Source organism: Aricia agestis, chromosome 5 (assembly GCF_905147365.1).
Source record: "Aricia agestis chromosome 5, ilAriAges1.1, whole genome shotgun sequence".
Taxonomy (NCBI): domain Eukaryota; kingdom Metazoa; phylum Arthropoda; class Insecta; order Lepidoptera; family Lycaenidae; genus Aricia; species Aricia agestis.
In genome coordinates this window covers 21,606,685-21,618,356 of record NC_056410.1, presented here as the reverse complement: position 1 = coordinate 21,618,356, position 11,672 = coordinate 21,606,685, and the positions used below count along the sequence as shown (strand labels likewise).

At 54.7% G+C, this 11,672-nt stretch overlaps 1 protein-coding gene across 1 annotated transcript; it reads right to left on the bottom strand.

Moving 5' to 3' along the window:
• Positions 1 to 1,194: 1,194 nt before the first annotated feature.
• Positions 1,195 to 8,674, bottom strand: LOC121727161. Its single transcript, XM_042114838.1, has 3 exons — positions 7,975 to 8,674; positions 4,374 to 6,682; positions 1,195 to 4,308 (listed from the first exon to the last, which is right to left on the bottom strand). Exons 1-3 carry the CDS (start codon positions 8,672 to 8,674, stop codon positions 1,195 to 1,197), a joined length of 6,123 nt encoding a protein of 2,040 aa, XP_041970772.1.
• Between the last annotated feature and the right edge of the window lie 2,998 nt (positions 8,675 to 11,672).

Sequence of the window (11,672 nt, the reverse complement as noted above, 5' to 3'; positions counted from 1 at the left end):
CCTCGGAGTCCAGCGATATGCCAGACATCTCACTGGAGTCCGAGAGCCAGTCCTCGCTGTCATGTCCGGGTAAGTCACGTCCATGTTGGGAGACTCTACCGCGAGGGGAGTCTCTACCAATCGGGTCCTTTCCGGTGCTTGGAGGCGGCATTTTCACGTCGCGTGTCAAAAGGACACGCGGAAGATCCTTGTCGCCTCTCAGCTTCTTCTTCTGCATCAACTTCAGCATCCGCTCAACGCCGTTAGGCTGCGGCTGACTGAAGTCGATGTCTTCGTCCGTTAGAAGCTCCGCTGCCGGCGCGGTAATGGGCGCCGGTTTCGGGCTGTCACGCTTCTTCGCGCTTTCTCCTCCTCCTCCCAACGCAGCCAAAATGGCCCGCTGTCTCGCCGCCTTAGCGGCCTCCTCGTCCTTCCTCGCCGCCTTAGCGGCCTCCTCGTCCTTCCTCGCCGCCTTAACAGCCCCCTCGTCCTTCCTCGCAATAAGTGGCCCCTCCGTATACGAGGGCCGGCCACCGTCCGAAGACGGCGCATGGGATTCTCCGGCTCCTGAGGAGCCGGGACCCACCCGGAGAATACTTGGCTTATTACGATCACCCATACTTCAAAACTCCGACACCCCGGGTCGCGGGCCCTTTCGTCATACTGTGGGCGCAGCCAAACACACACACAAACACTCGCCCATACCGGCGTTCAGCCACCCCTCCCGTGTCACCTTGAAAACGCTCACGATGGCACGGGGGAGGTGCCCAGGGACACGACGTGGACGGACCGGTATCGCCCCTTTTTTTTTTTTTTTTTTTTTTTCACGCAGTGAAATGCAGTGACGCATTCGACGCAGGGGATGGGGACTCCCACTGCGGATATGTGGGGCTCGCCGCGGCGGAGATGGTAGGTGCCGCGGCCCTACCCACTAAAACACTGCGGTACTCCTCTTCATGACATGCAGGGTTGCGAGCACGCGCGAGCCTTCGTCCGCGGTCCTGCATGCGTGTGCCCGCGTATTAATAGCGGGCCCGTCTTCCTTGGAGCACTGTTCGTAGGCTCCTTAGGCCGAACAGAGGCCCTCCCAGGGCTTGCATGGGCCTATCTCTCCTTTGTCGCGATGCGCGAGGAGTACGTAGCGCATCGCGACCCTCTCGGGGACTCGACTCGTTGGGCGGCAGCATCCCCATACCACCGCCCCGAGCCCCCCGGCTAAGGCGGCAAGTGGTCATTACCAATGACCTGTCGTCGCCTCGGCCGTCTTCTTCGGCGGGGGTCGAGCGCCTCCAGCTCTCTCACACGCTCGGCCTCCTCCTTCGCGGCGATGACCTCTTCGCAGAAGTCCTGCACCGCTGTCCATCCAGGTTCACTGCCCACCATGGCGCGAACCAATGCAGGCAGCGAAAGGTCAAATCCAATGGCGGCCGTGAGGGCCGCCCGTTGTCCAGTCCAGGCGGGACAGGCAGAAACTGTGTGTTCCGCCGTGTCCCTTTCACAGTCACAGTGGTGACAGCGCGTACTCTCTTCTCGGTTCGCGATCTCACACAGGTAACGGCCGAAGCAGCCGTGCCCGGTCAGCACCTGCGTGAGTCGGAACGAGAGCGCGCCGTGCTTTCTGGTCAACCACTCTCTCAGTACCGGTCTCATGGCCAGCACCAACGCCACGCTAACTTGAGGCTCCAGGAGTCTCTCCTCCCAGAGCTCAATCGTCACGTCCTTGGCTCGATCCCTCCACCGACGGACGGCGTCCGGTAGGGGGTTGCTGCCCCCCGCGCGGACTTCAGCGCCACGCCAGTACACATCGGCGAGGGTAAGAGCATCGAGGTCCCATGGGACGCTGCCAGCGAGGAGGCACGCCGCGTCCCGGGAGATTGTGCGGTACCCGCGAACCGCGCGCGTCGCCATCACTCGCTGCAGCCGACCCAGGGCCAGCCTGTTCTCTGGTAGCAGGCTCTCTGCCCATATCGGCGCCCCGTACATTGTCATAGAACGGACAACGCCCATGTAGAGGCGCCGACAAACCAAACTCGGGCCCCCGAGATTCGGGAGCAGCGAGGCAAGGGCACCCGCGGACCTCTTCACTTTCTCGGATAGCCGGCGGAAATGTTCCCTGAATGACCACCGACTATCGAGAACTAGACCTAGGTAGGTCATTGTGGACCCAACCTGGATCCTTGTCCCGCTAACTATGACTTCCAGGCCCGGCGGAGGCGCGTTTCTGGGCCCGTGGAACAAGAGGGCCTCCGACTTGTTCAGCGCCACCTTCAGACCCAGAGCCTGGATCCTCCTCACAACCTGAGCGACTGCTGCTGTTGCCAGGATTTTCGCCTCTCGATGAGACTTGGCGCGGCAGACGACCGCCGTGTCATCCGCGTACGCAACGAGCTCCACGCCCGGAAGATTGGCGCCGCGGAGCACGAAGTCGTACCCTATGTCCCATAGGCCCGGACCGAGAGACGAACCCTGCGGGACACCACAGTCAATCTCCAGCTCTTCCCAGTCTTCTTCTGTTGGATACTGCACCGAGCGCTCTGACAGATAATTGCCAATGGTGCGACGCAAATATCTCGGCACTCGGTGGTATCGGAGTCCTTCTTTTATTGTCTCCCAGGGCAGAGTGTTGAACGCATTGGAAATGTCCAGCGAGACAACCAACACCACTCCACCCCGAGAAATTTCCTCCTCCGAAATCTGCCGCACACGCGCCACCGCGTCTATCGTCGACCGACGAGATCTGAACCCGAACTGAGCATCGCTTAAGTTCGGGCCGGCGCCTTCCAGATGGCGGTTGAGGCGCCCCACGATCACCCTCTCCAGGGTCTTACAGATCTCGTCGATAAGGACGATAGGGCGGTAAGCCGACGGCTGATCCTCCGGTCGTCCGTCTTTACGTAACAAGACCAGCTTGCCCGACTTCCACCGGCGCGGCACTCGGCCCTGCACCAGGCATTTGGTGAACACCTCGAGCACCTGTGCCTCCAAGTGTTTTATGGCCAGCACCCAGACGCGACCGGGGACCCCGTCCAGTCCAGGAGCCCGGTTTTTGAGGCTCATCCTGTGTACGGCTGATGCTAGCTCTTCGGGCGTCACGGGTGGCACATCCTCCTCTTCGTCGTCAGACTCCGCACTAGGTGGTCGCATAGATGGTGGAGACCACTCGGCCCTGGATGGAAATAGGGCCGAGAGTACAGAGCGACGAAGATCCGGCTGCATGTGCTGGGTTAGCGGTGGGGCAGCGGGGCGAAGCTTCTGCCTCACCCATTTATAAGGCTTGCCCCACGGGTCCTGCTCCAAGGTGTTCAGGAACTCCTCCCATGCCTCCTTCTTCGCCACCTTAATCGCCTCACGCAGAGCATGACGCGCCGAGCGGTAGCCCTCATGGATGGCCTCTTCCTCAGCCTCCACCCTGTTACGCCGTCGGCGATATCGCAGGAATCGGCGGCGGGCAGCCACGCACTCTAGCCGGAGTTGTTTTAGCTCCGGGCGCCACCAATAGGTCTGCCGCCGAGGCACGACCGGTCCAGCACGGGGCATCGAGGCGTCGCATATGTTGCGAGCCGCCTCGTTCAGCCACTCCGCACACTCCTCGACGTCATCCGACGGGAGGGGGGACATCGACGCAACAATCGCCGCCTCCTCGAGAAGGTCTCGATCCAGACGTCTCAGGGACCACCTTGGGCCGCCACCGGATGGAATTCGGCGACCGGCTTCCGACGACGTGGAGGCAATGTCGAAGCCTATGTAGAGGTGGTCCGAGAGGGTCTCGACCTCCTCAAGGACTCTCCAGCCACTCATTCGGCGAGCGATTGATGGACTGACTAATGTCAGGTCCACAATCGATTCCCCTTGCCACCGGACGCACGTGCTAGCGGCACCTCTGTTGGTCACGATCAGGCCGGTGGTTGCCAGCCAGTCCGCCATGGCTCTGCCTCTCGCGTCCGTGGCCGGGGATCCCCAACGCGTGGACTTCGCGTTGAAGTCTCCGGCAACGACCACGGGATTGGCTGCCCCGCTCACAAAGGTGGTGAGCCGGAGGAGAAACGCCTCGAACTCGGCGATGGGTCTGTTCGGGGAAAAGTAGACCCCCACAACGGTGAGGGCCCTCAAGTCCGCGACGACGAAGCCATGGCCCCGAGTCGTGCTCCTGGAAGGCGGAGGCACGATTTTCGGGCCGAAGACCAATGCCACCGTCGAGTCCGCGTCGCCCAACCAGTCACTCCTATCTAGGATCCGGTACGGTTCGGCAATCACACCGACGTCGATCGACCTCTTCAGGACCTCTTGAGACCACAAATCCTGCGCTTGGGCGCTGTGGTTGAGGTTCCCCTGCAAGAACCTTATCGGAGCCGTTATTGGGCGTCCATGGGTGCCGCTCCCGCTCCTGAGGCTGCCGTAGATGGTGTGGCAGCCTTGGGTGGCTGACTCTTTTTGGAGCCCTTTCCGGTCTTCTGCGGTATCTTGCAGGGTTTACTCCCCACAATATGGTCCGCCTTCCTCCCGTTGGCCGTGCAAACCGCGCAGTGGGGAGGGTTTCCGCACTCCTTGATTGCGTGGCCAGCCTGGCCACAGCGGAAACAAAGATCTCCGCGATCCGTTTCGGAGGGACAAGTCGTCCGTGTATGTCCGGCTTCGTGGCACCGATAGCACCTCATGATGCGCGCTGACAAGAGTGTCGCGCGCACCACGGTCCATCCGACGTATAATTTAGCCTTCGGTGCCGTCACTAATTTGGCGGTCTCGACCGGGCACTTTACCCAGGCCGTGCCGCGTCCGCTCCGGTCCACCCGGATTTCGCCAACCTTCACGTCATCGACCGCGCAGCCACCAGTTCTTGCGAATGCCGCGGCGATTTCTGCCGCAGAGGCGGAGTCGTCTAGGCCTGCTATCCGCAACTCGGCGCATTTCTGCGGCCGAGAAATGCGGACATCTTCCTCTCCAAGAGCTTCCTTTAATTTCCTCGCGAGGGTATCGGCCTTCTCTTTGCTGGCCGTCCCGGGTATCTCGTACATGCGAGCCCCGGTAACGGCCCGCTTAAACTTAAGATGCGGGACCTCTAAAGCAACAAGATCGAGGTGTTGCTTGGCTTTCTCCATGACGTCTTTGTACGTCATGCCTCGCTTTTCCGCCTCAGGCTGCAGCGTTATTACCACCGCAGCGGACTTTGGAGTGCGGAGATTTCCTCTCTTCTTTTTCTTCTTCTTTCCTTTCTTCGTCTCCTTATTCCCTTCCTTTTTCTGTGCCTTTCCTCCTCTTCTGACCACTTCCGACCATTGTGTGGTCGGATTTGGTCCCAGCGCCGCCGTAGTTGGGGCAGCGTCGCGCCTCGCGGCTGCCGCTTCTACAGCTGCGGCCGACTTTTTAACTTTCTTTCTCTTTTGTTTCAGAGCCGGTCCGGGATTGAGCGGAGGCGACAGAGTCGACACCGCGGGCTCCGGCTCTGGAGTCCTCTCCTTCGCCTTTGACGCTGTTGGTGTTGCATCTCGGGCTTCATCACGCTTCCGGTCTGCGGCTAGAGGAGGCCTCAGGCGTGGCTCCGGCAGGAGTCGGGCCTCGAGACCCTCTATCCGCGCGTCAATCCGGGCACTGGTCACTGCGACCGCCTCGCGCACCGCTCGCTGTAAGAGCTCTTCCACATCCAGCTCCTTTCCCTTAGTGACGGGAGCGGGCTGAGGTTGGGCGTCAGCGAGCCTGCGCTTGACGGCCTCCAGTTCTATCTTGAGTTCGTTGAGTTCCCTTGAGAGGCGTGCGTTCGCCGCCTCAAGGGCTCTCGTCTCGTCCGATACCGACCGATTCATAATGGCCGAAAAAGCCTCGCTTAGGGCCTGGGTCGCTTTATTGAGAGCAGCGACAGAAGTCCCCTTCAGGTTTTTGGACTTCCGGGCCACGCTGGAAATGGCCCCCAGACTTTCAGTAATTACGACGCCTACAGAAGCCGCCGTAACTTCCTGATCTTCCACAACAGTCACGTCCGAGTTAGAGGAGTTAACCGACAGCCGGCCAGAGCGGAACAGCGGTATTCTCCTGCCAGACTCTAGGATCTCCTTCTCAGTCTCGAGCTGTATAGCTCGCATTTCCTCGTCATTATAGTCTTTTTTGGCCTTTGCCAATCCAACGTACATTCCAGTCGTGGGAGGCCTCCCTCTACCACGTTTGGAGGAGGATTTGGGAACCGCTCCTCTTTCCTTCTCCGGGCTGTCTTCCAGCGTACTGCCACGTCTTTTGAGACGGAACCTATCTTTCGCCCCATCGGCGTCCTTGTCCGTGTTTCGAGAGGCGGCGGACTCGTTGCCGCTCTCGTCGCTGCCACTACATGGTTTAAAGAAAAACCCAGGGTTTTTCCTGGTGGACACGGGCGTCACCACACGCGAACCACCCTCTCCCTCGCTCGCCGTTGTCATAGCCAAGTCATGGTCCAAATCCGGCATCCGCTCCAGCTGTACAACCGGCGTTCGAGCCGCTTGTCTGGAGTCATCATTCGTCATTGCTTTATCCGCCACCGGCGCGGTTAGGAGCGCCGGTTTCGAACATTCGCCCGAAGTCGCGCCACCACTACCACTCGCCGCCACAGCGGCCTCCACACCCTCCAACGCATTTTGTGCCGGCCCCGTATACGTCCGACAGACCTCCGAAGAGGTGTGGGATTCCCTGGTGTCCACCGGACCACCAAGACCCACCCGGGGAGTGTTTTTCAAAATACGCTCTTCCATATTTGATCATTTTGGGGTGATTCTGCCCCACATCCTAGGTGCGTAGTCACCGACTCGCCATGCACCCCGTTACCGGACGTCACCAGCTTAGGGTTCGGGGCCCACAGGCCCATCCATCACACAATCACTCACTGAATTTCACACACAAACAAACAATAGTGTAGAGAAGAGTGCAACAAAAAGGAAAGATAGTGAAGAAAAGGTGGTGAAAGAGAGGATAAATAAAACAAAACAAATACAAACGAAGAGTATGCTACCAAAAAGAAGAGAAAGATAGTGAAAGACCGGCGTTCAGCCATCCTGAGTGCCTCACCCCGTGTAAAGGGCGGAGCGGCGCACCCAGGCGCCCAGGGACACGAACGTGGACGGACCGGTATCGCCCCCAGGACCGGTATCGCCCCCCCCCAACCTAACCTAACCTAACCTAACCTAACCTAACCTAACCTAACCTAACCTAACCTAACCTAACCTTTTTTTTTTTTTTTTTTTTTTTTTTGATGCGCAGGGGAAACCCATCATGGGTCCCCCGGGTCGGGTATGCGCCTCAGTTAAGCTGAGGCACCCCGGGGGTATGTGAGACTCTTACTCACTAAAACCACCTGCGGTTGCCTTCAGCCGTACACGGAGGGATGTCCTGGATCTGTCTACCACAGGACTCCCTCCACGACCGGCCGGTCTACCTCACAAGGGACCGGACTTCCACCAAGTTAGGGAACGCTTAGGCATACTAAAGCGTTCCCCTCGACGCCGGGACTAGCTAAGCCGGGCAGGTACCCATCCTGGCCCGGAGCCCCGTGGGACGGAAGTTATTGGAGGTTCGCATAGCGACGCCTCCGCACTCCCGTCCTACGCCGGCGGAGCGGAACGGAGGAAGGGTCATCCTCTCTGTTCCGCTCCGCGGCCTCTTTCTGTGAAAGGACGGTTTCACAGAAAGAGACCGCCGCCTGCCAGGCCTCATCGCTCTCGAGCATGCAGCGCACCATGCTCGGGAGCGAGAGGTCCGCACCTAGCACCGCCACGAGATCGTGACGCTGCACGACCCAACGATCGCACACCTCGAGGGTGTGCTGGGCCGTGTCCTCCGCAGCGCCACAGTCGTGGCAGGCTGGCGTTGGCTCTCTCCTGGCGACCTTACACAAGTACGCACCGAAACAACCGTGTCCGGTGAGCACCTGTGCAAGGCGGAAGGTGAGGGGCTTTCTCTTGCGGCGCATCCACGCCGCAAGAACTGGACGCAGAGCCTGAGCAGTACGTTGCCCGTACTGGGCCTGCGCCAGGTCCTCACCCCACCTCCTCAACAGCCACTGCTCTCCTAGCCTTCGGACCCGCCGGAGCTCCTCCCATTGCAAGTCCTCGCCCCGCGACCTCCTCTCTGAAACGAGGAGGTGCAACTCGGCGAAGACCGTCGCAACAAGCTCCCACGGCGGGTCTCCCGCCAGGGCAGTAGCTGCCACCCAGGAGACCGTACGGTACCCCCTGATCACCCTCACCGCTATGACCCGCTGCGCTCTTCGCAGCTGGGCCTTATTGCGAGCGGTGAGGGAGTCCGCCCAAACTGGGGCACCGTACAGGGCTATACTCCGACAGACTCCGGAGTACAGCCGCCTGCAGGCTTCGCTGGGCCCTCCTATATTAGGCAGGAGCCGGCCCAGCGCTGACGCCGCCCTCACGACCTTCGGTCCCAGCTGTTGGAAGTGTGGGCCGAAGGTCCACCTCCCGTCCAGGATGAGCCCAAGACATTTAAGCGTCGGACTCATCCTGACCTCCGTCTCTCCGATAAGGAGTCGAGCTCCGGGTGGGGGTCCTCTCCTCCCGGGTCCGCGGAAGAGCAGGGCTTCGGTCTTGCTTAAGCGTACCCTAAGCCCCAACCGCTCTATGCGGCTGACAATGAGGGATGATCCCACCTCCGCCAGCCGCGCAGCCGCCTGAAAAGTCCGTCCCCGAAATAGTGCATAAGTGTCGTCGCAATAGCAGACTAGCACCATTCCGGGGAGGAGACCGCTCCGCAGGACCCAGTCGTAGCCGATGTCCCATAAATCTGGGCCCACATTTGAGCCCTGAGGGACACCGCACTCGACGCTCCGCCTCTTTAGAGACCCCGACCCGTCCTCGTACTCGACCTATCGGAGAGATACTCGTTCAACAGCCTCCCGAGATACGGGGGCACCTCGAAATATTCCAGTGCCTCCCGTATTACGCTGTGAGGGAGGCTGTTGCAGGCGTTGGCGATGTCGAACGACACCGCCACCACCACCTCCCCTCGGCGTTCCGCCCCTTCCGTCACCGATTTAAGACGCCTAATGGCGTCGACGGTCGACCGACCGGCCCGAAACCCGAACTGATTATCAGACAGTCCGGGTCCAGGGCCTTCCTCCAAGTGCCGAACGAGGCGGGAGGCAAGAATACGTTCAAACGCCTTGCCCACCTCGTTCAGCAACACTATCGGCCGCACCGCCGACGCACAGTCCGGTGATCGCCCGCCCTTAGGAATAAGGACGAGCCGACCTTTCTTCCATGCTCCCGGGAACTGTCCGCTCTGAAGGCAGCGGTTAAACAGTTCCCGGAGCCTATCTAACCTAACCTAACCTAACCTAACCTAACCTAACCTAACCTAACCTAACCTAACCTAACCTAACCTAACCTAACCTAACCTAACCTAACCTAACCTAACCTAACCTAACCTAACCTAACCTAACCTAAACCTAAACCTAAACCTAAACCTAAACCTAAACCTAAACCTAAACCTAAACCTAAACCTAAACCTAAACCTAAACCTAAACCTAAACCTAAACCTAAACCTAAACCTAAACCTAAACCTAAACCTAAACCTAAACCTAAACCTAAACCTAAACCTAAACCTAAACCTAAACCTAAACCTAAACCTAAACCTAAACCTAAACCTAAACCTAAACCTAAACCTAAACCTAAACCTAAACCTAAACCTAAACCTAAACCTAAACCTAAACCTAAACCTAAACCTAAACCTAAACCTAAACCTAAACCTAAACCTAAACCTAAACCTAAACCTAAACCTAAACCTAAACCTAAACCTAAACCTAAACCTAAACCTAAACCTAAACCTAAACCTAAACCTAAACCTAAACCTAAACCTAAACCTAAACCTAAACCTAAACCTAAACCTAAACCTAAACCTAAACCTAAACCTAAACCTAAACCTAAACCTAAACCTAAACCTAAACCTAAACCTAAACCTAAACCTAAACCTAAACCTAAACCTAAACCTAAACCTAAACCTAAACCTAAACCTAAACCTAAACCTAAACCTAAACCTAAACCTAAACCTAAACCTAAACCTAAACCTAAACCTAAACCTAAACCTAAACCTAAACCTAAACCTAAACCTAAACCTAAACCTAAACCTAAACCTAAACCTAAACCTAAACCTAAACCTAAACCTAAACCTAAACCTAAACCTAAACCTAAACCTAAACCTAAACCTAAACCTAAACCTAAACCTAAACCTAAACCTAAACCTAAACCTAAACCTAAACCTAAACCTAAACCTAAACCTAAACCTATACCTTGTCTTGTCTTGTCTTTGAATCAAAGACCCAGGAGAGGACGAGACAATACCAAATTTCATTTAAATAGTTTTTTCGTTTGAAGCGTTGCAGCAGAAAAACAAATTCGCAAAAAAAAAAAAAAAAAAAAAAAAAAAACGCTTAAGTGAATGCCGGACTCGTGCCCGCAGGTTTTCGTCATAAATCATAAAGGGCTCAAGCAAAACATTCGCCCCAGGTGTCCATACCGTGGGCAATTACCCACGTTCTGGCAACACTGGCTCAGACAACAGATATGGTTATTCATTAAAATGATATTAGTATTTATGTTTCAGTATTATAGTATAGATGTAATCTTAGCCCATCATGGCGTGGCCATTTTGTGCTTATTTTCTTACAATAGTTGGGGAGCTTTATATTTTCCTAACTAAGCTTCGCAGATACTTTATATCGCACTAAACTAAAAGATTTAGTCCTAGTTGTCTTAAATATATTTATAATTAACCTAAATAAGCAATTTTCTGGATATATTTTTTCTTTTTTTAAACTTTAAAATGGCTGCAGTTTCTGAACCCACCGCTAAAATAAAAAAAAAAAAAAAAAAACGCTCATATTATTTTTTTTTATCAGTTTTACCTGATGTAAAAAACCTAACAGGTCTCCATGACGCTCGAGTGACTACAAGTATTGTGCGATTTTTTTTCTTTTTTTATTTTTAATTTCTATTTGTCGATCATTTCGAAGCACATTATGATACAGAAAAGATAGTCATTTAATTCATGATAATATCGATAAACTATAGTTCAAGTAAATATGAGAATCCGTAAACATTGTGTCGCATAGCGACATCCATTAGGCGTCTTTGTAACCTTTACGCCTAATCGATTGCGTTCGTTCGATTTAAAAAATGAGGTAGGCAGCGCCATCTTTGGTTAATGTTGCAACTATTACAATTCTCCGTTGGGATATCTGTTATTTTTATCAGATATTTTCCTTTTATAAAAACTATTTCTTAATTAAATAAAAGTATTGGTTTTAAATATCTAAAGATATATTTTTTATAACTTAAATTAAAAAAAAAATGTCCTTCCACCTTTGCTCTTTGACAGTTGCCTTGTCAACTTTTAAAAAGTATACCGGCTCGAGGGTATAAAAACCCTCCAGCTCGGTACATACCTAATCCTTTTTATTCCCTTTTAAAAGGTCCCTAGTTTAGGTGAGTGAGTGTAATGTGTGTTTGTGGAATTGTCTAAGGTATTTGTCTTTTAATTTCTTTATTTTTGTAATCCTGCTTTTTCCTGTATTTCGATTCAATTGTGTGGCGAAAAAGCATATTGTCACGGACGTAAAAAAAAATATTGTATTTTGTCTAAATTGTAAAATCTCTTTTGGTGACAGACCACGTGTTCGTCAACTTTCTTTGTTTCAACTTTTTTTGTAATCAGTTCAACTCTTAAACCTT